Genomic DNA, 27,752 nt, shown 5'->3' on the forward strand with positions numbered 1-27,752 from the left:
TATGATTAGAAATGTGCTACAGGAATTTAACACTTGCTTATATCAGCTGGCCTATGGTCAAATGGGTTTCATTTCATATCATTATGCTTAAAGAACTTATCAATGATGCTAAGTGAGGACTTACTGTAATCAAGGCATTAATGAATAAATAACAAGCACCACACTGGCATGGCAAGTAGGGGGCTATCTCTTGGATGGTGTGACATGAAAGCCACATGACGAAGCCCTAGAACAACATTTCAGAGAGAGGGGCGACCAAGAGCCACAGGTTGGAGAGAAAAAGAATCTGGTGTGTTCTAAGAACTAGACAGAAAGCTGGAGTGACTGCAGCTCAGTGGTTAAGAGGGAGAGAGAAATACAATGAACAAGAAGAGGTAGAGTGGGGTGGGATCGTGAATGATCGCAAGGGTCAGGTTAAAGAATTAGAATTTAATTATAAATTTAGGGTGAAGCCACTGGAGGTTTTTAAGGAGAGAGTGACAGGGTCAGAGGAGCTTCCATGAAGGTGGCTCTCGCTGTTGGAATGACATATGGTGAAGGTCAAGAGGAGGATGTGTTCCTTGTGGTGACACATGTCCTGCTGTCCCTTCGTATGGGCACTGCACACACTGGCAGTTCAGACTGCACTTACCATGTGGCATTTTATATCTGAAGGACACTTGAGTAATGTGGTTTTGAGACTTTGGGATTTCACAGAGCAGATGACAATATACGTGGAGAGTCACAAGGAGTACAACTTTCTATCTGGCTGATGAGATTACAAACTTAGCCACCATCTGTGATCACCTTGCTTCCATAAACGAAATTTTAAAACCAAAAATATAAAGGTATAATTTCAGAATGTGTGTCGGGGAAAGTAATTTTATACAAAATGCTACCCTTTCCTTGCATTTTTAACATTTTTCCTTCAGAACCAACAGAAGCCTCATTACAGACAGGGTCACAGGCATACAGCAGTGAGAAACTTTCATATTTAAGATTCACTGAGTCCCCCACCTCCCTCATCTCACAGATGAGACAAATTTGAGGTTCGCAAAGCTTGTGGCTTTCTCAGGGAGATGAAGTAAGTTAAGGGCAGAGAGCCAAGGCCTCAGTCTCCTGATTCAGGTTCATTTTATTCTATTACTTCATCATGCTGTGTATTTCAGCTTATTTCTCTTCCTGTGCCAAGGCTCAGAGACGGTACCATCTATTCCTGTCCAATGTGGATAGCCAGCCATTCCCACTGCCCTGCCAACATGTCCCGGAGCTGAGATACTTATCAAGAAACAAGCACTCAGCAAAACAGCTCAGCCTGGAGCCCAACAAAATAGAATCCTTCTCCTTGTGAAGAGTCCAGGGCATCTCACCTGATCTTCAGGTACGCTGCGACTCCAAACACCAACAGCACCACAGCGATGACGGCTACCGTGATGGCGGCGATGCTGCCTGCGGAGAGCAGGGGGAGAAGACGAGGGAGACGTCAGCGCTAGAATGAGACCAGATCTAAGTTCTGTTACCAAAGTGCTTCTCACGATAAGTGAGGTTTGGTAGAAGGCTGACATTTATTAAGGCTTTTTGGCTGATCTGAAGTTCGAGCACATTTCGTAGTAATACTTGCTTATCTTTTTAACAAGACACCAATCTGCTGCTGCTGTTGTTCACAAGGGTAGTGGATTTAAAGTCTCCCGATAGCTGTATTTTGTTCTTTGATAGGCCCTGGCTTGTTTTCCTACCCCTTGTGAAATAGGGGGCTACTTAGGATGTTTTATTTCAGGGCTACTACAAAGAATGAGGTTGGTTTTTAAATAAAACAGAACCACACAGTCATGTCAGTAGTATCCACTTCAAAAGGGTCTTCTTGGTAAGAGATTTGCACTCATTTTAATGATGCTATGTAAACAAAGAATTTTAGTTTAATTTTTCAGTATAAGCATTTTTTTTTTTAATGTTAAAATCCAGTCACAAATACTGTACTATGGCCTCCCTGATGGCGCAAGGGTTTAAGATGCAACCTATGAAGCTGTCTGCAGCCTGTGCAGCGCAAGTTCGATCTCCAGCTGGCCAGGGAGCAAACCACATGGTGCAGCAGACCACTCATGTCTCACCCACTGCTCCCCTCAGCAGTGTATTTCAGTGGATCTGCCTGTTCTGTTCCCCACTCTGTCTCTGGTGAATCCTCTCACACCCCACACCTCTGGCCTGTACCACAGCTCTAGTAAGCATAAATAAATAAATCTTTTAAAAAAACAAATACTGTCTATATTTGATAATTTCCCCCCACCCAGTTTTCTGTGTCTATTTAATTATTTAAAAAAAAATTTGAGGCAACATTGATTTATATTTCAGAAGTATGGGATTCCCCCCTTCAGATATGTTAGTTGGAATGGACATATTATCTTGTATTAGTTTAAGGTGTGCAAGGTAATAATTGCTATATATATATATAGCAAAAGCCATTACCACAGTATGTTTAGTTAAAATCCATCACCTTACATAGTTACAACAGTTTTCTTGTGCTGAGCTCTTTTTAGATACACTATCTTAGCAACTTTTTTTTAAATTTATTTTTATTTTTATATTTAAAAATTTTTTTTGAAATAAATTTTATTTTTATATTCCCCATACAATTGCAACCCCCTTACTTTGACCCCAATCCCTCCCCTCCCCGCCCCCCTCCCTCCCATAGAGTGTCTCTGGTTCACAGTTTTTTGTTGATTTTGATTTTCACTTTCTTATAGTTATTCATTTTCCTGGTCCCTTATTTAAGTTTTCTAGATTCCTGCTATGAGTGAGACCATCCGGTATTTTTCTTTTTCTTCTGGCTTATTTCACTGAGCATGATCCCTTCTAGCTCCATCCATGTTGCTGCAAATTGCATGTGTTTATCTTTTTTGAATGCTGAGTAATATTCCATGGTGTATATGTACCACATCTTCTTGATCCAGTCATCTATTTTGGGGCATTTGGGTTGTTTCCAAAGCTTAGCTATTGTAAATAGTGCTGCTATAAACATAGGGGTGCAGGTGTTCTTTGGAATTGATGTTTCTGTGTCCTTTGGGTAAATACCTAGGAGTGGAATTGCTGGATCATATGGAAGCTCTCTGTTTAGTAGGTCCAGAAATCTCCACACAGCTCTCCATAGTGGTTGGACCAGTTTGCACTCCCACCAACAGTGCAGGAGAGTTCCTTTTTCTCCACAAACTCGCCAACATTTATCTTAGCAACTTTTAAACATGCAGTGCAGTACTGTTGCCTACAGTCAACATGGATACATTAGATCCATATAACTTTGTTATCTTATAACTAAAAGCTTGCACCTTTTGATTACCTTAACTCATTTTCCCTATTACCATTCCTCCCTTTCCTTTAGGCAACCACCAATCTGTTGTGTCTATGAGTTTGGTTTTTTTCAGATTCCATATAAAAGTGAAATCATAAAGTCTGTGCCTTTCTCTGTCTGACTGACTTCACTTAGAGCATCCTGCATGTGCAGTGTTCTGTTTTGGGTTGACAACTCCCTAACTTTGAACATATGCTAAAACTCCCCTCATGTTTTGTATTTCTGAATTCTCATTTCATGCCTATTTATCGCTTGAATAATTATTGCGACTTTAGTCAATTTTACCTATTAGTCTTGATGTTTGCTTTATAAGTGATTGATCTACTCCTTTTATTGTATAATTATCTTGTCCAGTGAGTATATTTTCTTGTTGTTAGTGTCATTTCTTTAATGTTTAGCATTTCTTGCAAGGCCAGTTTAGTGGTGATAGACTATTTTTGTTTATCTGGGAAATTTTCACTTGCTCCATTTCTTAATGTTAACCTTGGCAGATAAATAATTTCTGTCCTCTGAGTGTGTTTTGCCACTCTCTTCTTGCCTTAAAAGTTTCTGTTGACAAATCTTCTGCTAGCCTTATGGGGTTTTCCTTGTACGTGACAAACTGCATTTCTCTCGCCGCTTTTAAGAATCTCTCTTTATCTTTATTTTTTACCATTTTAATTTTACTGTGTCTTGATGTGGATCTTATTTGGAACTCTGTGTTTCTTGTATCTGGATATGTTTCCATCTCCAGATTAAGAACATTTTCACTCATTCTTTCCTCAAACATTTTTCTGGTCCTTTGTTCTCCTTCTGGACCCCTATAACACAAACATGGTTCTCCTTGATGCTGTCCCAGAGGTTCCTTAAGGTGCCTTCGCTTTTTAAAATTTATTTTTCCATGTTGGTGCTCTGCCTGGGTGAGTTCTATTACTTAAGCTTCCGGTTCACTTACATAAGCCTCTGCTTCATTCATTCTACTGTTGGGCCCTGCTATTGCTTTCAGTATCATTGTTTTCACCAGCTCTGTAACTTCTGTTTGGCTCTTAATTTTTCTAGTTTATCTATCCTCCTCCTGAGTGTGGTTAGGATCTTTATAACCATTACTTTAAAATCTTTATTAGGCAGCTGGATTATGTCCATTTCTTTATATTTCTTTCAAGAAATTTGTTATTTTTTCATTTAGACATATTTCTCTCTGTCTGTATTGTGGATTCTCTGTGCTTGTTTCTGTGTATTAGTCAACCATATTCCCTGGCCTTCCTTTTAGGAATGGTCTCATGGGGGTATTATCCCTCAGATTCTAGGAGCACAGTCCCCCATGGCCACCTGAGTTAGGCTTTCCATGTGTCCCCTGCACCTCCCTCCTGCTGTGTTATTGTTGCATGGTTGTGTGGGGTAATTTGTCTGCCTCACTTATAGTGGTGGGTGGGCACAGTGGAGGAGTATAATTGGAGTGCTGTGTGGATGGTACCATGGGCCAACTGTGGTGCACTGATGCTGTGAGGTGGGTGTGCGGGGGCACCAGTTCATCCCATCTGCGTGGGTGAGCCTTATGGGATTAGTCCATGGTGGTTCTGGTGCCAGGTGGTGAATTGGGTAAGTGTCAGGAGTTGGGCACTGATGGTTACATGGCAAAGGTGAGTGAGGTCTCGGTAGGGCTACCCCACAATCTGTAGTAGGCTGGGGGATGGCTTCTAAATAGCATCCATGGGGCCTCCCCGGTGGTGCAGTGGTTGAGTGCTGGGTTGCGAAGTTGCCCTCAGCCTCTGCAGCGCTGGTTCGATCCCTGCCCACCAGCGAGGGTCCCACATGGCGCGACAGACCTCTCCTGCCACCCGCTGCTCCCCTCAGCAGTGTACTTCGTCACTCTGTCTGTTCTGTTCCCCGCTCTGGCTCTGGTGAATTCTCTCACCCTCCCACACTTCTGACTGTACCCAGGGCTTGTATAAATAAATAAATCTTTTAAAAAGTAAATAAATAGCATCCATGGACCGTGGAATTAGCAACAATGCTTGAAGTTGCCAAGGTTGTGCCAATGTTTCTGATCTGGGAATCATCCCCAAGGACTCCTCTTTCTCAGGCAGGTGCTTGAGGAGTGGCAAATGGGTTTCTTTCATTTATGATTTGGGCATTTATCAGATGTGATACTGTGCTGAGTGCCCAGCTGGGTAAGTCTATGTGTAGGCTCCTTAAGAGTGGGTTCTCTCTTTCCTGTGGTCATTAAACTCTCCCGAGTGTTTTTTCTGTGAGCCTCAATGCCAACTCCAGGGACATGTCTTTGCTGTGCAGAATTAAAGACTGGAGGGCCTGAGGCAGGATATTGCCTTCCCACGTTCCCCAGGGAAAAAGTCCACTTCTCTCAGATCCCTCCCAACTGTGCATCTGCACACCTGGGTCTGAGATCGCTTCCTCAGCCAGAGCTCTCTCAGCTTTCCTTCCCATCTTGATGCTGTCCTTTTCTCCTCTGTGGGAGTATCTCCATTGGTTTGTTTTGCAGATCTCCTCTTTTTTAAGTCATTCCATTTGTAAGAGTAGATGTGTTGTGTCTGGGGAAGGAGGTGCGCGCAGGTCCCTCCAATGCTGCCATCCTGACCTGATCTCTTGAAGCACTTTTGAACATGCCCAGTTTTTCATCCTTGAGTGGTGAATTTGATTTTGTAGAGAATCAAGTCAAGTTTGGTGGAAAATTAAGGTCAAGCCTGGTTGGTAGCATGACTTTTTATTTGTAGAAATAACCAGGTGCAATTATAAAGTAATATGAATGTTTTATTGTGTAGTTTGAAATCTGGTTCCAAAGGCAACTATTAGTGGGCAGTTCAAAAATCCTTTGAGCGTGTAGCCTTGTAAGAGCAACCACACTGCTTCCAAAGATTACTACTTTGAAGCACAACAGTCTTTTTGTGTGAGCTTCAGACTAATAATGTATATACTTCAGTTTTATTTTACCTTAGAACTGCTAAGAATCAATTGGGCTCTTGTTCCCTAATGGTTAAAGTGACTTTTTGGCATTAAAACTGGTGCTAGGGACCCTGTTTGCTCTTTGAGGCCGCTGGGAAATTATTTACTACTCCGACAAATGAATGGGACTCTTGAACACACTGCAAGGAGCACGAGAGACCTGGGATCCGATTATGTGGATGCAAGTGTGGTTTCATCATTATTAGCTCTAGGGCCCTGGTTTATTTATTTAACCCCACTGCTGAGTCGTGCACTCTTCACCTGCACTGATGGAGAAAGAAGAGCTGTTGTACCCCCTCACATGGCTTTAAGGGGGTTCAATGAGCTGCCGTGTGCATGAAGCTAAAGTTCTATCCTAGTGTGCTTTCCTGGACCATGCCCATTTCTTGTGCTCTGCCCCCACAATTTTTTTAAAAAATATTTATTTATTTATGCATACAAGAGCTGGGGTACAGGCCAGAGATGTGGAGGGTGAGAGGATTCACCAGAGACAGAGTGGGGAGCAGAACAGGTAGACTGACTGAAATACACTGCTGAGGGGAGCAGCGGGCGAGGCAGGAGAGGTCTGCTTCGCCATGTGGGTTGCTCCTTGGCTGGCCGGGGATTGAACTTGTGCTGCAGAGGCTGCGGATTGCTTCATAGTGCGGTGCTTAACCCGTTGCGCCACCAGGGAGGCCCCTGCCCCCACATTTTTGGAGATTTCTCATTTGCAGATTATTTTGCCATTTCTCCCTTTATTTTTTTTTATTTCTCTGATGAATGGCTTTTGTATACTGTTCATCTCATTAGCGTTTCCTCCAAAGGAATTAGAGCAGAGCTGAAAAGAAAATCACTTCAATTATTAACTCTTTAGTAACTTTCCAAAAGTTTTGGTAGAAGAAGGCTATGTCAGACACCCAGGCTCCTGCTGGTTATAATTTCTATGAGAGCCACAGTTAATGCTGAGACTAAGACTAGAGCTGATGTGTCTACACAGACTGTCCAGCTCGCAACATTTCAAAACTTCCACACATCTGGACCTACACACACCCAGCTCCTTGCTCCTGGGATCCATTAGAGCCAGGTTAAATGTAATTACCAGCACATCTCTCTTCCCCTTTTGACTATTATAAAGCTAGAATTATGGCACTGAATGCTGAACTGTACAGACCAGATCAAGTAGAGAAAGTTCAAGGTCAGATCCCCTGATAGAAAACCTCCACTCCACTGTGAAAGGTTGCACTTAGCTTCTTCGCTTCCAAACTGTGCTGAAATTAGAACAATTCAAAGTTCACTGAAGCCTCTTAACAGCTCTTTTAAGAGCTTGTGAAATGCGAATTATTCCTGCAAAGTAAAGTGATGGGTTCCCCCACCCCCAAAATAAAATTTATAAAGATACTATGATTGCAATTAGGAGCAGTTTTAAAAACTACCCCTTTCACTTAATTTTCCCCTTTACAAAAAATGGGAGAAATGAAGGAATGTAGTTTGATTTCCCTATAACACTCTACTTTCTTGCCCAGGGGATAGTTTAGTACAGGAAATCATGTTTGACCTTTTTCAAAGTTTCTCCCCTAACTCTAGACAGTTGGCTGTCCTCCAACTCTGCGATTTACTGCATTGATTTACACAGCACCTCTTTCTAAAGATAAATCAGGCAGTTCCCCAACTTAAGTGCTGTTCTTAAAAAAAACACCCCAAACCAGCAAGCAATAGAGTGACCTCTCCCCCGCCCCCATGTGGCTGTTGGCTGGCTGGCTCTTGGTCTTCAAGCAGGGTTCTTCAAGGCCACCCCACCTTGTTCACAGAGGACAGCTCCTGAGACCAGAGCTGGGATTAGCAGGTATTTTCCACCTGATGGGCACCTGAACGCAGGTGCACTTCTGAGGGATGATATTGATAACAAAATATAGGCGATAAAATAGACTTGTTAAATATTCAGATCACCTTATTAACTATTCTGCCATCCACCTATTCTTCTCAAAGGGTGCCAGCCATGGGGTCAAGGTCTTCCAGGAGAAGAAGGCCTTTATCAGGCTCTCAGCCTAGGAGGTTGATATCTTGAGTGCAGTCTCACTTCCAAGTAGCTGCCAAATTCAGAAGCAGATGAGCACCTCACTCTGGAAAGTTCCACGCTTCGGGGCATCACAGCTTGAGCATATGAGGAGTAGCTGAGCCAACATTAGCACAACTTTATATGGTAACTGAAAAAGCTTGATTTCCTCCTTGTGAAAACAAATGTCACTTCCCCCTGAGTTCTGTTTAAACTAAAATGGAATTCCCCTTCTCCTCCTACTCTATCTTTTTTTCAAGGTAGAGCAAAGAGAGGTAAAAGGAGGAAGATGTGACTAGGGCAAGAGAGTCTCGGCCCTGCAAGAAAGGTGCGGATGCTTAGTGAGCTCTGCTGGGAGTGGGGGTGGCAAGTGGGCTGGCATCTCAGTTCTTTCTTGTAGAGATTTTTGAGTTACAGACTGGGTGTGACTCATGCTGTAAAGTCCTGGAGCCAGAAGAAATTAAGAGAGAATTGGAGGAAACTTCTCTGTATATTTTATAAGCCGAGATGCAAGAATATTCCACAGTGCTAGCACATTCCACTGTGTCAACATGTTCTGCCTGACCAGAGTGCTGTTGAAGGTCCATGAGGCAGAGAGAATTTTGGGGCTCTCTGAGGGCTGGAATTTCTCAGGGTGTCATTTCACCCTTTCATAATAACCTCGAACAAAAACAGACTAAAGAATAACCATAGCTGCCTTTACAGGAGGTTACACTGGGATGGCACTGTGCCAACAAGACCTTTCATGCTACCCTCTAGCTCTTTAAATCTCTTTGTGAGATGAGTGGAATTCTTCCCATTTTATGAATGAGAAAGTTAAGGCTCAGAGAGTTAAGAGCTTGATGCAGGTTTCACTGGTAAATTTTTAAAATAACATTCGAACCCAGGGCTACTTCATTCTAGATTTTGCATTTTTAATCATTAACATCAGGTTGGCTTAGCATTAATCTGACCCTTTTTTTTGGTGTGGCCAATTCCTCTTTTTCCTAGACGTATCTAAATATCAACCTTTCTCTGACAGCCACAAGCAAATGATCATGTTGTGTGTCCTCAGTAATTTGTGTCAACTTCTTTTAAACATTCTGTGTTATGGTGATGAGCTTCCCTGGGAAGATTCTAATCAGTTGCATCTTGCATGTCTTCCCCCTTCTTCTTGCACTCTTCATACCAGGCAGTGTCTAGCTCACTTAGGTGAATTTAATTAGTATATGTAATATTGTGAGAAAAGCATAAATAGCAGTTTTTGAGACCAGTCACGGGTAAGAAAGTTCCCGAGCAGCAGCCTCCTTTCTTACCCATCTTGGAATCCCTGGCCCCAGGTGTCACCTGAGTACTTCCACCCAAGACTACAGCTGTGATCCAGCCCCCACAGCATGTACTTGATGTCTCCATGGATGACCTCTCTGGAGGACAGTTAGTGTAGGAATCATATCCTTGATGTAACCAGAGAAAACTCCCAGAAGGTCACGAACCACTTCTGGTTGGACCCAGTCAGACCTCATAAGGAAGAAGGCTACCCTGGAGGTCTCCTTGGCCTCTGTTCTATGTCCTGTGCAGGCCTGAATAAACTGTAGCATGATTTATGGGGTCTCTCTCCTGTACTTGCGCTCATACCACAGATGTGTCCTGTTTCTCTACCACACTCTTACCAGTCTTTTCTGAACACGGGAAGTCTTCCACACCCATGTGGGAGTCTGTTGGTAGCCAAGTTAGCTCCTCTCAGTTGACCTAATGGAAACTTTCTGCAGAAACCTCAAACATTTTTCTGGGACTCCTTCTCATTGAGAAGATTTCTTTTTTCTCCCTTTAAACAGGAAAGAAATATTTCATCTGATTCTTTGGCAGGATACTTGCCAGTCACTCAAAATGAGACTATTAAGATGTGATGGGGTGAATCCGAACAACCTCAGGAAAAGGGGAGCTTTACTAGGGTCTTTAAAGACGTTGTTGTTGCTCTGAGATGAGGGTAGAGGTGATGGTGGGAAGCTTCCAGGGATGAAAAAGAGGTGTGTGTCTTGCTGCTAACTGTAGATGCCTCCTGAGCCACTTTCTCCCTGGACATTCAACAACCAGCGTATTTAGAAGGTCTGTGAAGTACTCGGCCCAAGTTCTGGGTATGTCTGACCTATTTTGAGAAGAGTCTTTCACAAACCTCTTGACTGTTTCTCAATATTCTTACTCTTTCTTCTTGTTGGTCTAGAGATCAGGGAAAAAATGGGGGAGAGTTGCAGGTGGGCACTTCAGTGTGAGAAGGATGCTCTGTCAAGGTTAACCAAGAGGGAAGGAACATTTTGTCTGAAAGGAACTCTTTTTAAAAGCACGTGTCTGTGCACTGCGAAGCTGTCCACAGCCTCTGCAGCAAAAGTTTAATCCCTGGCAGGCCAGGGAGCTACCCACATGGTGTAGCAGACTTTTCTAGGCTTGCCTGCTGCTCCCCTCAGCAGTGTATTTCAGTCAGTCTGCCTGTTCTGTTCCCCACTCTGTCTCTGGTGAATCCTCTCACCCCCCCCCACCCCCGCACCTCTGGCCTGTACCCTAGCTCTTGTATGCATAAATAAATAAATCTTAAAAAAATAAAAGCATGTGTCTCGCATGCCCTAGAGAAGGGGCGAGGGCCGCTGCTGTGCAAGGGGGCTTGCAGGTTAGACCTCCCTGAGGACTCACATCACATCTCCTTCCTCCAACGAACAATCATACTAATAGTAACAATGGCAGTGACTCACTCTCTGGGTCTGGGATGCTCTATGAGCTTCTCAGTGTTGGAGTGCGATCACCTAAGTGAATCCTAATTTACCAGCTGAAGATCTCTTTGACTTCTGACCTTGGATTCTGCCTAGATTACACTCATTTCCCCCCCTCCCACTCTTTCCCACACCAGAGAAAGCAAGTTATCTCCCTCTGGCCTCAAATGAATCCCACAAGTTTCTCCTGGTCTAGGAGAAACTGGCCCTTGGTCTAGGGCAGTGCAGGGAGAAGAGCAGCAACAGGCCAGGGCTCTGAAGGTTCACTACCCAATAGCAGGGACAAGCATGAGGGTCTGGGAACCCTGTAGGGGGCGGTAGCATTAGAGGGATGGGTAGACAGGTAGGTAAGGTGGGAGGTGGGTGGCACCAAACTCTCTATGTTTGCCTCAAACTAGAGAGGGAGGGGATGTCTGTAAAAGTTGGAGCAGTCTTGGGAAAAGGGGGAATGAAGCTCTTCTCTGAAAGATGGGAAGGACTTGAACAGACAGTAGTGAAGCTGGAGGTGGGAACTGGCTAGATGGAGAATGGACACACAACATTTGTAGGCTTGAAAGATTAGGATTGAGTTTGGAGACTGAAGCATGTCAACTGGGGTGGTTATCTAAGAAACAGGATAATCTCCTCTTCATTTCTTAGGGCCGTAGGCTGGAGTGAGATGAAGTGTTTGTAAGTTAGTACAAATGAAGAGAACTGTTTAGATCTCAGCAGCGCCTGGTCCCTTCACTTTGGATTAGAAGCCTGCGATGCTTAGGGATTGGCTGAAATACTTCCTTATCCAAGGTCACACAATTGACAAAACCAAGACCACAGTCTACATAAAAGGGTGAAATGGAAATTAAGAGGAACAATGAAAATGGTTGAGTGCCCAGGGCCAAATCACAGAGGATTCTGAAAGTCAGATACAGTGTGGGGAGTGGGAACCCTGGAAAAGTTTTAGACAGAGGGATAATTTGAAAGAATCTTCTCAAGTCCAGCCTTTGTTGGAAATCATCCCCAATGAGGCCAGCTCATCCTGAATCCTCTTTTTTTGATGTTTTACCCTTTTACTTTATATGGTTCAATTCAGTAAACTTATTCTAGTCTATAACTAATAGTGACATTAGCTGTGAGTAGTTACGCAAATGTGTGAATATACATACATTGCATATGTATATATGTATACATGTATAGAGAGAGACACATACATATGAAGTGCATTTTTATTATAATGGTTTTACATGAGCACATTCTGCCTTTTTGCTAAACTGAAACTTAAAGCCAGGGATACCAAGTATATATCTTGTTACCAAAAACAAGAGACTATCAGTTCATAAAAGAACTGATTTCTTCTAAATGTCTAGCTATATTTTTAATTGAACTTTATTAGTAGTTATGATGCAAAAATAAATTCCTATAAGGCACACAGCTTGCATGCAAATATGCTAGAGAAGTGTTTTTAATTAACACAATCTAAGTATGTCTCAGTAAATTAGTCCTCCTGACCACCTCTCCCCAAACTCTCTATATCATTAAATTACTGCTTAATCATCCCTTCACCCAGAGTGGCAGAGGTAGACTTTAATTAGTCAAATATTACCACAAGTAGAATCTCTTATTTCATGTCCATCCTTTTATGTAAAAGCCAGCTTGTGGGAGGAACTGATCAGTGGGCACTCTTGGGATTCAAACTTTGGGGCAGGCTGCCCAAGATCTGTACTTTTCCACTGCTTGGAATCAAAAGACCTGACTTGAGTATTGGTTCTACTTTAATCAAAAATCATTTCACCTTCTTAGATAGCACACAGTCCAGCATGTATACTGGAAACAGCAATCTCTGTGGAGATAATAAAAGATTATCACTTGCCCAAGTCAAGCGCCTCTTTCCTCTTCCTCCATTTCTCTCTCACATCAGCACAACAGCTTAACTTTATGGACACAGGGAGCACAGGTTTGCAATGAATACACACAAGACAGCACTGTTCCTGGTTACCATGGTGTTAGAGTTTCACTTCACTGACAATTACCATCTTTCCAAGCACAAATGAAGACTCTTTCCTACCTGGAATTTATTATAATGACCTGGTTAGGTCATCAGATCCCAGCTTTCTTTAGATACCAACAATGTGAACTATACTGGGTTTCTGAGGACAGCTAATTTTGACCCTCATTCGCTCCCTGCTTTGTATTGGGACAAGATGATTACTACACAGAAGCTCCGGGTGATTGTCAGGGAGCTTTGCTTTCACTCAGTTGGCCTAGAGGCAGTCCCCAGACAAAAAGGAGCTCCCCACACCAAAAAGGGAATGCAAATTCCCCCTGAAACATGGGTGACCCTTCTATGTGAATGCTATTAACAGAATCTCTTAAAGATGCCTCTGAATTCCAGTCTTGGCTTAACAAAAGTTCTTGGGGGCCATCTGTAGTATTGAGCCAAGAACAGGAATGAAAACATGAAGAGTAACAGTCCTGATACCAGGTGCCATCACTTCCAGAGCTACACTGTGCCTTGTGCTGAGTGAACAGGGCTGGGTAGGCATCTCCATTTTGAAGTGTAGGAAATACCAGTTTGAAGCAGTGAGCAAAAACCTGCTCAACTGACAGAAACAGGATTTAACTTTTGAGAATGGATTCCCAAACCAGTGCATTTCTATTTTCCATGACCAGAAGATTATCCTTGCTGTATAAATGCACTAGTTGAATAGTCTTGGGCAAGTCACTTTACATTTCTCACCTTCATGGCCTCTTTGGTGTTCTTATCGCTACCTATAAAATGAGAATTCATTCAATCATTTACATATTTGATGTCTGTTGTTTGCAATGTGTTAAACTTTGATGAAACACTTGCCTCTTTTCAGAGTGCCTTCACAGATTCAACAGTGTATTTAAAATGCTTACCCATCAAAAAAAAAAAATAACTACCCATCATGAAGTACAATGCAAAGGTCTCAATCAAGTACTTCTTACCCATCAAAACTCTTGGATCTACAAGAAGATGTGGTACATATACACAATGGAATATTACTCAGCAATCAAAAAAGATAAACACATGCAGTTTGCAGCAACATGGATGGAGCTAGAAGGGATCATGCTCAGCGAAATAAGTCAGAAAGAAAAAGAAAAATACTGATGGTCTCACTCATAGCAGGAATTTAGAAAACCTAAATAAGAGACCAGGAAAAGGACTATAATCAATACAAAGTAAAAATCAAAAGCAACAAGCAACTATAAACCAGAGACACACTATGGGGGGGGGAGGGGCAGGGAAAGGAAGGACTAGAGTCAAAATAAGGGGGAGTGCAATTGTATGGGGAATATAACCAAAATGAAAATGCATACATTGTGTAAAGATGAAAAAAGATGTAAGAATTGTATAAAATAAAATATTTAAATAAAAAAACTCTTGGATCTAGAGGAGATTTGAATGAATCTGGGTATTAGAAATGACTGTTGATGTCAAGTTCAAATTTTGATTTCAGCCAGATCATGACCAATGGAATAATGTAACTTTATTGTTGAAAGAAAATTCTCTAAAGCAGATGATAAAATGGAAGGTTATCAAAAACTAGAGACTCTATCAGTAGAAAAGTTGGAACTAAATACTTGTTGATTTTTAGTTTCCATTCTTTTTAATTCTCTACCTCTTGGTCTCATCCCAAGTGAAAGCCTCAAAGCATTGATCATTGAGACAGTAAAGAAGGACAAGACCCCAATTTTTCCTTTGGAGTATTGTTTCAAAATTCAGACATCTCCAGACTGCTCGCCTGTGTTTTGTCATGTCCACATCACTTATTTTCTTAATATCTGTCTTGATAGCAAGTCATTATTTTTCTTAAGCTAATACATATCACCTTAAGCAATAATAGCTAGGGAATCATCAGTTTGGTGTTCTATTTTATTCTTCTTTCAAGTTCACATTAAGCAAAAACAATTTTTATTTTAATAACAAAGGTTCATCATCTGACACTACCCAGGTAAGGATGGAAACCATACTTCTGAGAACTCTGCTCCAAGGAATCCCAGATTCACAAAGGGGCTGGGGCATGAGATGCTGGAGTGGGGTTAAGTCAGCTGCCCTCAGAGCCCCTGAAGAGGACAGGGGGAATGGTGGGCAGTGCTAGGGCCTACAGCACCAGCATCACATGTGCCACTGCTCTAGGCAATGTGGTAGCTTCATGAATACTGTTGGATGGTGGAGGCCACAACTGAGGGAAGACTCCTGTCCTGACTTACCCACCTACAGGAGTAGCAGTGCAGGCATGAGCAAAGACTTCCCTTCTAGGTCTGTGGCCCTAACTCTTGATGTCTGGCCCTTAACGTGTTCCCTGTCAGTTTCTGCCTTCCTCCTATTTCTTCTGTAGGATAGATTTGCAGTTCCCAGCATGGTAAATCTATCACAGTTATTTTAAAATTGCTTTATGTAATGAATATAGTTCAGCCTGGGCTGAATTGTAACTTCCACTGGATGAAGAGAACCACACCTTGATATGGTGGGATTCTCAGCCCTGAATCATCCCTACAATTGATCTCCTAGGGGGTAGGAAAAGGGTGGTCAAGGTTGGAGAGATTTTTGGAGAATAATTGAAAAAAGAAAGAGGTGGGGAATTCCCCATCTCCCCCCACCCCATTGTTGGTCCTGGATGAGAACGTTCCTTCTCTTCTGAAAATGTTGATCTATATATAGAGTGAGTGGGTCCGATGTGTGATGTCAGGTGACCTGGGTCTTTGGCAGAATGGTAGTGATATTGCCATTCAGGAGTCAGGTCAGATAGAGGAGAATCAACCCTACATCTCTTTGCTATCTGAGTGTCCTTATGCAATTAGCATGGAAATTATAAAAAAGAATTCTCTGGGTTTTTTCCAGTTTGGGACAACCTGTTGTGTGGCAATGGGAAGGAGAAGGCATATGTAGGTTGAGACAGCAACCTTTTGTAGCCTTTGACTTCCAACATGGAGAGTCAGGTTGGGGAGCTCAACTCTGATGCCATCACTTTGTGAACAACACATAGAGGGGCTTTCTGTATGCCACTGTTTTGCTCAAGAGCTGCCATTTATCTTCTCAAATACTGAAGGAAGTTTTAACCTCCTGCTCGCTATCTTTTTATTATTTTGATGATAATAATGAACAATGGCAATACATAAAACAATAATGAGAGAAAAAAATAAACCAGAAAAGTTGACCTATGCCCTTTCTGAGATCCAGTCTGCAGGAAAAGGTTGAGAGTCCCTTGGGGCTCACCAGCCTTAGCAAGTAAGGCCTTGCTCACGGGGATTTTCTTGGTTTAGAGAATATCAACAAGAGGGAAGGGAGGAACTTCTCAGAGCCTGGGAGAGAGTCCTAATTCTGTTTGCCAAGCAGTCCTAATTCTGTGTGTAAGCTTATCATTTTTATTCTAGAATAGGGGTGAGGAGGTGAAGGTCACAGATTCAGGTCACTTACCCCAATTCTTTGGCCAAGGGGCAGTGATATCAGTATAATTACTGCAGTCTAAGGACTCAGGGATCTCCACAGAACCATTAGTTGACATAGCCTTGCCTCCATCTAATTAATCACTAAGGCCAGAGAGGAACCAAGCCCCCAGGGTTTTAGAGTTAAAACTTTGCAAAGAAAATAATTTACAAGATTTGCCAGTTAAGAGAAGAGTGTGACTTCCAGCTCTTAATTGTTCATCCATGGGGCCAAGTGGGGCACTGGCAAAGTGCAAGAGCTCAGCTTTTCTTTCCTCTTCCCCAACTCCAATATTTATTTCCCCCCAGCTAGGATCTCTAATTGTTTGCACTCTTAAACCCTCCCTATAGATTTCCCAAGTTTCACAAAAACATTACTTTTGCAAATATAAGTATAGTTATTTTTCTGTTTTATATTTTTTTGATTATCATTGCCTGTATTGTGTTATGGGTGGGTGCTTTAATAGATCTTTACTACCTAATTTTTGTAGTAATAATCCTTTGGGGAGACTTAAAGTGTTTTACAAACATTACGTTTTTTTTTTTTTTTTTCCAACAGACAGAAGAGTTTAGAAGAGTCAAACTCTTGTTGGCAACCACACCGGGAATTAGGAACCCAACTATAATATTATTTAGTGCTAACTATGTAAGAGACACTTAATATAATTGTCTCATTTAATCCTAATAATAACTTTATAAGGCAAGAACAGCACTATTATTGCCCTCATTTCATAAATGAGGAAATGTGACATTTAGTAATGAACACATGTACCCGAGTCTCCCATTTAGCAAATGGCATTCGTGAGATCTGAAGTTGGATTTGAGATGACCCCATAATTTTTCCAACCAGGAATATGGACAGGTGTTTTTGATGGCTCACTTCCATATAATTATTGAGATTTTATGATTTTACCCCAAGTTCACCTTCATTTTTGACCAGTGGGCCACCCTGAAGGTTTTGAGTGTGATGATGAAAGTGAGACACTGTTGAGTAGAATGCTCTCTCTTCCTGGTCAGTATTTTCTTTCTTAACATGAAGGAACAAGGCAGGCTGAGGAAAACATCATATTCATACTAATTATGGGCAATCAAATGCTCCATTATATGTTCTCCTAACAGAATACTCCAGACTTCGTACTTGGGTTGGTTTTTTAGATCCTTTTCTGATGGAACGATTGGTTGGTGCTGATCCATTCTCACTTGCTGCTATTATTTTGTAACTAAACGAGGTAGTCTTTTGAGTTAGAGGCTTACAGGAAGGGTTCAGCCTGGTTATGGAACCAGGCTCATTCTATTAAGTTTTCCCAAGGAGCCAACAAGGTTAACATTCAGTAAAGATATAAACTATGCTTAGGAGCTGACTCCCACTTTCTCAGTGAAGCCTTTCCAAAATCACTTCAGTCACTTTAGCCATATGTGACCAGTGAAAGCGTTTGAAACAGAGAACAGAAAGTGTTCCATGGAGACAGAAACTCTCCAAATGTGGCCTCCCTGGTGGCACAAGGGGTTACACACAGCACTATGAAGCAATCTGCAGCTTCTGCAGCATGAGTTTGATCCCCGGCTGGCCAGGGAGCAACCCACATGATGCAGCAGACCTCTCCTGACTCACCCGCTGCTCCCCCTCAGTAGCGTATTTTAGTCGGTTTGCCTGTTCTCTTCTCCACTCTGTCTCTGGTGAATCCTCTCACACACACCCTCCCCTTCACCACCCCTCCCAAAACCTCTAGGATGTATGTAGCTTTTGTGGGCATAAATAAATAAATGTTTAAAAAAAAAAACCTCTCCAAATGTAATGGGGGTAATATTAAGACAATTGAAATATGTGATGGAGTTGAATTGTGATTAGGTGACATGTAAATGGCAACTAGCTGGCTTTATTATCCTGATATAGTTTTCAAAGGATATCTTGGAAATATTTGAAACCAGATTAAGATTTGGACAGTAAATGTAAACAAGGGGGAAACAAAATGAATAGAGACAAATATTCAGGATAATTTTTACCTAAAATATAACCTGACAGTTGGTACTCCTTATGGGAGTTTACTTGGCATTAGCAAACTTTAAGAGTTAGCCTAAATTTAAAGAAATGGACATGAAAGGAAAAATGAGTGAGGGTTTATAACCATCCATAACCTTGCCAGGCCTGAAATTCCCAGGAACACAAAGTGGGACTCAGAATAGGGCAGTGGGGGAGGAGGTGTGGTGGGAATGGGAGGTGACAGAAACCACAGATGGCCTGTGATAATGGTGGCATGTTAGGAGAGTGTGTTTGCATGCACAGATATTATGGACTAAATGTTTCTGCCCCCCTGTTTCTTCCCCAATTCATGTTGAAATCCTAACCTCTTAACTATTAGGATGTGGGGCCTTTGGGAGTGATTAAGTCCTGAGGGTGGTACCATCATGAATGGGATTAGTGTGCTGACAAATGAGACCCTAGAGAGCTCCCTTGGACCGTTTGCTGTGTAGAATACACTGAGGAGACAGTGGGTCCCTGCTAGACACCAAATCTGCCAGCGCCTTGATCTTGGACCTCCCAGTCTCCAGAATTTTGAGAAATGAGTTTGTTCAGTTACTCTGTTATAGCAGTAACTTAACAAACTCTGTCATGGCAGCCCAAGAAGACTAAGACAACAGGTGAAGGTGTTTAATTTTTCTTCATCCTCAATTAAAGATCAGGATTTAGGAGAATAAGAAAACATGTGAATTTATGGTCTAAAACTTGATATTTAGTCATCAAAAGTCATTCACTTATTCATTCATCAAACATTTATTGAGCACCTACACTGAAAGTTAGGTGTATATCTGTGAGCCAAAACAGACCAGGTCAACCCTTGTGTACCAGGAAGAGCAGTATAATTAATGAACAAAGAGCCACACAAGTAAATGTGTGATCATACACTGTGAAGAGATGCATTTGAGTTGTGATAGTTTGTAACTGGAGACCAACATGGTTATAGGAAGGTTATGTGTGACCTGATCATATTTAAACTTAATTGTCATTCTGGGTACTCTCTGGAGAATGGGAATATGGGAGATTGGTCAGGGGAGGACATGAAGTTGCCAGATAGAAGGCAATCACTGTAGGATTATGAGAACTTTGATGTGAAAATGAAGAGAAGTGGGTGCATTGGGAAACTGCTAAGAAGTAAAAATCAACAGTGATGAAGAGGACACAGGAAAGAAGGGGAAATGAACTGAAAGATGGAGGAACCATTCACTGTAAGAGGCTTGGCCTACAAAAATATTGTATGCTAGTATTTTAAAACAGCCTAAGAAATATTACTTTTTAGGATTATTGCCTCGATATATTCTGGGCATTCCATAAGAATTCAATCAGTAAATGTTTAACATTTTTAACATGGTTTTCTCACCTATATGTTTTATAATAAAATTATTATTTCCCCCTTTAACATATTTTAATAAGTCACTTAAATATAATAGTTATTAACCTATTAACAATACATTTTTTTCATTCCAAAATATGCTTTAAAAATTATGCTTCTACCTTGTTGGAGATAATTCTTCTTTCAAATCTACACTCACCTTAAGAGTTATTCTGGGATAAGGAGAGGTTGTATGGAGAGGAAAGTCCCTTGCATGTACAGCTATAGAGAGATCTAGATGTCTGGCTTGCTTTTGGCCCTTTCTTTAAAGGTATATATTAGCATAGTTCATACTGAGTAAATACTGGGACTCAGACTAGCAATTTAAAGTTCAAAGGACTTCACCAATTTTCACAATTAAGTGTCCTCTTTGTAATGAAAAGTATAGGATGGCTTAAGACTAGTGAACACTTGAGTTTTATGGATAAGAGAGATCATCCATTTTATAACAGGCAGAATCACTATCATTTTAAAGTGTGTGCATACAAGAACCAATGATGAACAACTTGGTGTGTAATGTCAGTTAATCTCTCAAGCATTTGCTAAGTACCAAATTGGTACATAGCACCATTCAATTTCATTCAAAACATATTGCAGCCATCGTTTCCATCCTTGAAGAACTCTGATTTAATGACACAAGACAACCCACATTTAACAGATCTCTTATCTGTTCTTTTAAGAGCAAAACAGAAACTGAAAATCAAAACTTGCCTCTTCTGCACAGCCATATTTCAATGGCCACTACCACTACCTGCTTTTTGTCCACTAGGCAACCCCAACTTCTGGTCCCCTGGATCACTCAGGCAGGGACAATGTCTCATGTAGTTCATTTCCACAGTAGTTCTGGAAGCCACTGGTCTTCTCCCAATGTTTCATTTCTACTGATTTAGGTAGGATGAGTGTCATGAAGAAAAACACTTGACTTAGGCTTAGTCAGAAGAACTGAATTTGAATCCTGAACTCCCTACCCAAGTCAGAACTTGATTAATTTCTCTGGGGCTATTTCATAACAGGTAGAACAGACACTGTGTAGTTTTCCTACTAGAATGTTTTCAAGGTCAGAGGAGGGGCTACCTATATCAGTTGCTAGCTCAACTCTTGGAACATGTATATTTCAAGTAAACCTCACATGAATATGAGTCTTCTTCTCATAGGATAATGGTAATAAACAATTGTCTGACATGATAAGCCCAAAGGACCCAAAAGATTGTCTCATTTGTATGCAGTTGCAGCTGAGAGTCCTTAAAGATAAAGCCATTAAGTGACGTCTATCAGTAGCAATGGCAAACCAGAAATTAGGATCTGGTGGTCAACATTTTCATTGAACTCCTTGCAACTTGACATACATATTCCTACCAGCTGACCATTTAAAATAGAATTCTCAGCATTCTCTTGTTCTAATCAAAAGCCTTTGGAGACTAACTATGGCCTGGCAATTAAGTAAATCATTCAATCATCTCATCCTGCTACTCAGGTATTCTAATACTTTCCTAAATCCCCCTGCTTCTTTCACAATGTCCCCTTTCACACAGTCTGGGATCTGCCAAACTAGGTTTCTTGCCTGCTCTGTACATGTTACATTATAAAATCCATGAGATTAATGATTTCACTGTTCTTTTCATGGTGAAATCCCCAGTGCTTGGTGAGATTCTTGACTTCTAGTAAAAGCTCCATAAAAGTTTCTTGAAGATGACAGGCATGCTTCATTATGATAAGTATAGTAATTATATTAGCAATAATGATGGCAAAATAGTAATAATTATAATTCTGATAGTAGTAGTGAAATAATGTTCATAGGCATCAATGAGTCATTGTTCAATATCACTAGGTTGTAAATTTATTATATCAATTAAACCTTCTAACAACCCTCTCATATACCACGCTACCCTTATTCATTCTTACTGATGAGAAGAACAAGACTCAGAGAGATTAAAGAGCTTTCCTGGGCCTCCCCTGGTGGCGCAGTGGCTGAGTGCTGGGATGCAAAGCTGCCCGCAGCCTCTGCAGCGCTGGTTCGATCCCCGGCCACCAGCGAGGGTCCCACATGGTGTGACAGACCTCTCCTGCCACATCCGCTGCTCCCCTCAGCAGTGTATTTCGTCAGTCTGACTGTTCTGTTCCCCGCTCTGGCTCTGGTGAATTCTCACGCCCACCTGCGCTCTGACTGTACCCAGTGCTTGTATAAATAAACAAATAAATCTTTAAAAAAAAAAAAACAACTTTGCTGGTACTAGTTGATTGACTTATTCATTTATTCAACAAATATCAGGGAAGTTCTCCTAAGTGACAGGCTCTGTTTTAGGAGGTATGGATGTAACCTACCTCTTCCTCTTTGTGAACAAGGTACTTAGTTTTATGGACCTAGTAATTTAGTTGCATAAAACAGAAATTCACTCACCAAATAAATGTCAGATAGTGATGAATCAAAAGGAAAATAAAGCAGGGTAAAGGGATCAAGAATGATGAGATTAATATTTCAGATAATGCAGTGAGTAAAGGAGGTAAAAGGTAAGGTGTATGAGGAGATAACAGTTGATGGCTTGACTGATAAAAAGAAATGAGCCACTAAAGACCTGGTGGGAAAATGTTTCAGGCAGAAGAAAGGGTAAGTGCAAAGGCCCTGAGGAAAGTGTCCTCCTATGCTCCCAAAACAGAAAGATTTCGTGTGTTTGTGGGTGCTGAGACTACCCTAAGCAGTGTAGGCATGCCGCAGATTATGACTTTTGCTCTCATTCAGAGGGAAAGTAACTAGAGTGTTAGAGCCAAGAGTGACAGTGTCCTCAGTTTTAAGAGGATCTTTCTGGCGAGGGTATAGTGAGTAGTAAGATCAGTTACAAGAATACATTTGTCTCCTCTTACCCATTGGAGATATATCTGAGTCTCCTGGGGATGCCTGAAATAAAACCCTATAATGACATATTTTATCCTAAATATACATGCCTATGATGAATGCTAATTTATACATTAGAAAAGGCAAGATATTTATGACAATAACTGATAATGAATTAAATGATTGTAACAATGTACTGTAATAAACATGTGGATATTGTCTCTATTGCTCTAAAGTATTTTGTATGCAATATCTTTGGACCAAGGTTGATGGTGGATTACTGAAACAAGGGAAATTGCAGATTACTGAAGATTACTGTATTAAAGTCATACATATGAAAAAGTCAAGGGTGGGAAGAAACTGTAGGCTGGCTATTGAGAAGGTGAGAAAGGAGTCTAAGATTAGTCCAAGGTTTTTGGCGTGAGGAATCAAAAGAAGAGACACCTCCGAGCCCCCTACATGGAAAGGCATGAGCTGGTTGATAGATGTACTTGTTCAAAGAAACAAAATAAGGTAGAATTTTACATCTCAGAGTTATCAACATAAGGAAGAGATTTTAAGTGATGAGATGGGAAAGAGGAGATGGAAGCCCTTATCTGAACCTGGACAGTCCTTAAGACACTGGGTCAAATCATCTCCCACTCTGTTCCGGGTAAGTGATCAATGCTGGAGATGTGACCTGCATGCTGGGAGCATGGAAAATATGTGGAAAGTGAGGGCTTGGGAGCTAGAGTAGAAACAGAGATGGAAAACGCCTCTAATGCAGTGATAGTGCTGGCTGGAGTATGAATAGTGTGGTCTCGGGGATGGAGGCTACACAGAGGAATCATCTTTGGAACTAGGCGTGCCAGATTTCCTCATTCTCCAGATCTATTCTTCACTTTTCACCTTGCTATGTGATTGCCCTCCAGGGGGTAACCTATATAACTATAGAGTGACTGGTATTTTCACTTTTGGCTGTGCAGCCGGGGAGGGGGCACAAGGGCAGCATATTAATTCCCTTTACTACCAGGAGATGAACCTGGTTCAGTCGTGTTCCTCAACCAAGAATCACTGTTCTTTACAATGTGGTCCATCCTACAGAACTCTCCTTCTGGGACTGCCTTCTAGACTCCTCCTAGGCCTGACTTGACAGCTATTATGCTATTATGATCCATGGTGTTCCCCTATATTCTGGTCATAAATGTTGTGATTCCTTACCCCAGTTTGTTTGTATCTCTCTTGTTGAGATTTGCAATGACTTAGTGGGGCTTTGAAAAAGAATTTGCAATTCTTTGGGACTTTCCTCCCAAGTAAACTGTGAGCTCTTCCATGAGAAAGCAAGTCTTGTTAAATCTCAGTTCTATCTCCCCATCTCATTGTCTAACAGATTTCAATCAGAGTGGCTGATTATTAATTATTAAAATATGTTAATTTCATCTCAGTCATGGCATTCCTTTAACCCCAATTGGTCATAAATCTGACTCTATACTGAATATCCCTCCCTTAGCCCATATCCCTGGCAGGACACAGGGGAAGGCCCACAGCTCCATTTTTTCTTTTTTTCCTCTGGCTGTTCTCTCTCACTCTTTCTCAATCAGGAGCCAGATGCCCCCATTAAAGCCATTTCCTGTTCAACACCGTATTGTTCTATAGTCTTCATGTCAGTGTCAGATATACGTGACCTCAGAAAAAACCCTATATTTCTACCACAATTTTCAAAATTGCAGAATCAAGGAAAAAAATGTGACTAGCTTCACAGGGTTGTTGAGAGAATGAAAACAAAGACCATGTCCTGTGAAATTTATGTCTTCCCCACAAAATACATCAGGCTATAAAGAAGAAGCACTTTCTCTATATCCCCAACCTACATTCTTGACTGGTTTCTGTGAGGTAAACACTTCATTAACACACTGAGTAAAGTAATAACAGAAACTGATATTTCCAAAGAACTTATTCCCTGATAGGAACTGTTTTAAGCACTTTACATATCATCTTATTTAATCCTCACAAGAACCATACATGACAGAACCTGTTTTATGCTATTTTATAGATGAGGAAAAATAAGGGCACGAAATGAAGCAACTTGCCCTAGGTCAGGAGCCAGAATCAAACACAGGAAGTGTGATCAAAAGTCACACTGTTAGTCCATTTTTTTGCATGGTCTCAACTGGACCCATTCCCTGTGTGTGACAACAGGAAAACAAATCACAAAGGCCACTGGCTGCAGTTGACATTGTGGAAAATTGACAAATGTGGAAATTAGTAAGTGAGCTAAATTATAATTCATAAAAATTTCTTATGAATTTTAATTTAGCTCAGGCATTGCACTCCAAAGGAAACTTCATCATTTGTGTCTGGTTAACGGAACTGCATTCATACATTCCAGGGTAGCCAGTGTGTCTAGATGAGCCTCACCTGAACTCAGTGCATGCTCCACTTCCTGCATGATCACCCCAGGGGAGGCCGTAGTGATCTCGACCTCTTTCAGCCTGCAGGTCACTACAGTTGACACGGTGGCTGGGTGTGTTGTCTCTGCAGGCACTGGCTCAGCTGAGGCAGGTGTGTAGGTTATGTGGTCAGAACTGTGCTCCTCTGCTGTGGACTTCGGTGGAGTCGGGGCTCCTGTGGGCTGGGTGCTGTTCTCAGCAGAGCTGTGGTTGGTGCTGATTGAGACAGAGGACGCCTCTGGTGGTGTGGTTGATAGGGGTGAGGGTGAAGAGGCTGGAGCCTGAGGGATGGTGAGTGTGGGGGACGTCACAGAGGATGGTGGCCTGGTAGTTGGCACGCTGGGCTCGGGCGTGCTAGGGCTGTGCTCCACTGGCGTGTGTGTTAACTGGATTCCACTGGTTGTGGGCGAGGAGTGCGTGTCTGTGACTGCCTGTTTTGAGACTGCAGTGGTGGCCTCCTCTTCTGTGGGTTCTGTGGAAACGTTCTTGGGGAGGGGAGATGTCTGCACTGATGATGCTGTGACAGGAAGCACCGAGTTGCTGGGCGTGCCACTGGTAGGGGAGGCAGGAAGGCTTTGTAGAGAGCTGGTCCAGATGGCTGTCGTCGGGACAGTCTTGGCTGAGAGAGAGACAGGCAAGAGGGATGCTGTAGGCAGACTCTGTACCCTCAGTCCTGTGGAAGAGCCAGTATAGTGGTTAGTGCATGAACACCAGAGACACAGCCCTGTCTTACCGCATTGTCACAGGACTGTCTCATTTGGCATTATTCTATCCCTACTGTGACTTTTAAAATATTTTCTTCCCACTAATTGCTGGGAACCCTTTTATGACTGTCATTTGGAACCAGCCTGCAGGCCCAGGAAGACCAAGGAGAGGGTCAGTCGACACATGTCCAGCCAGTACATGGAATAAACTGCTCTAGTCTCCTGCTTGCTCAAACCATGCCTTAAAAGGTGAGGCTGTCTGAGGAACCACTTTAAGGGAATTTGTGCTGCAGAGGGAGGGGTCTGCTTCACTAAGCCTGCTGCCTGCCAAGATGTCCCGGGTGAAAGGCAGGTTGGTGTATGCAAAACTGGAGGAGTTTACTGATTAACTGTTCTGCCCCTGGGTTGTGCTCTGCATTTCTGCACAGGGATGCAAGGACTCTGGGCTTGCTGGGAAGGATGTATAAGATTGTGAGCACACTCCCTGCGGAGGGGGAAAGATGGCGAGTATCAGAATAAAAGCTGAGAGGAGGAATCTGAGATTTGAAATATTTCTGAGACTGAATTCAGTTCTCCCCAATTCTAGCTTGGGGTCTTTATGGTCATTTCAGTTTGTAAAATGTTCTCCTTCACATTTTGTAAACTTTAGAATTAGTTTCATTTCTCCCTTCCTCTTTCCTTCAATTTATCCATTTAATTTCATCCATCCATTTATCCAGTCATCATTTAGCAAATGGTTTCTATGTGTCAGTATTCTGTAAGAATTCATGGTCTCACAGTTTATATAAAGCATCTTCGGATTCCTTCCCTATTCCTCTGGCCTTTCCCAAGCTGGCTTTTCTCCTAGTTATTTCCATCTCAGTTAATGTTATCTACTTTTACTCAGTTTCTCCATAAAACTGAGCTATCATCTCGATGTACCTCTTTCCCTCACACCCCACAACAAACCCATTGGTGAATCACGATGGCTCTACTTTGAAAATATATCCCAAGCTAGGCCTCCCTGGTGGCAGAAGGGGTTAAGATGCAACCTATGAAGCTCATCACAGCCACTGCAGCATGAGTTCAGTCTCTGGCCAGGGAGCTACCCACATGGCACAGCAGACCTCTCCCGACTTGCCTGCTGCTCCCCTCAGCCATGCCTTTCGGTTGATCTGCCTGTTCTGTTCCCCACTCTGTCTCTGGTGAATCACCCCCCACACTTCTGGCCTGTACCCCAGTTCTTGTATGTATAAATAAATAAATCTTTAAAGCAAAAAGAAAATATATCCCAAGCTAACCACTTTCACCACCTCCCACATTATCTCAACATCAGTCACTTGCCTTGCAACTGCCTTAGTCTCAACTAGTTTTCTGCTTCCAGGCTTCCTCCCTTTCAGTTAACTTCTTGCGTAGCAATCAGTATGCTTTTTTAAAGTGATAAACTAATCATGTTCTTTAGAAGATCAAAACCTTCCAAAGGTATTCTGCTGTACTTAGAACAAAATCCCAAATTGCTCCCTGATGTTGTCCTGTGTTCTCATCTCTGGTTAACATCCTAAATAAAATCATCCTCATGTTTATTCCAGCATATTTTAAAAAAAATATTTAAGTAAATCTGTTTATATAAATATATAAATATATGTGTGTATATATACATATATATGTATGCACACACACTTATAACATTAATATTTGCCATTTCACAAAGATAAACAGCTGGGACTACATCAAATTAAAGAGCTTCTGCACAGCAAAAGAGACAATAACCAAAACAAAGAGAGATCCCACCGACTGGCAGAAAATTTTTGCACACAACACTAACGATAAAGGACTGATCACAAAAAACTACAAAGAGCTGATGAGACTCAACAAAAACAAAGAAAATAATCCAGTCAAAAAATGGGCAGAAGAGCTAAAAGGAAACTTCTCTGAAGAGGAAATGCAAATGGCCAACAG

The 27,752-nt window shown here is 41.8% G+C and overlaps 1 protein-coding gene across 1 annotated transcript in view; it reads right to left on the reverse strand.

Annotated features, from left to right (window-relative positions):
- Window positions 1-27,752, reverse strand: part of PARM1 (prostate androgen-regulated mucin-like protein 1) — a gene marked incomplete at both ends in the record, with an annotated part of 109,529 nt that overhangs the window by 11,302 nt on the left and 70,475 nt on the right. The window contains 2 exons of the mRNA XM_084234235.1: window positions 1,350-1,428; window positions 25,079-25,783. Of these exons, the coding sequence (XP_084090361.1) occupies window positions 1,350-1,428; window positions 25,079-25,783 (784 nt within the window). The remainder of the gene's footprint in view (window positions 1-1,349; window positions 1,429-25,078; window positions 25,784-27,752) is intronic.

Source organism: Talpa europaea, assembly GCF_964194135.1.
Source record: "Talpa europaea genome assembly, chromosome: 5".
Lineage (NCBI taxonomy): Eukaryota > Metazoa > Chordata > Mammalia > Eulipotyphla > Talpidae > Talpa > Talpa europaea.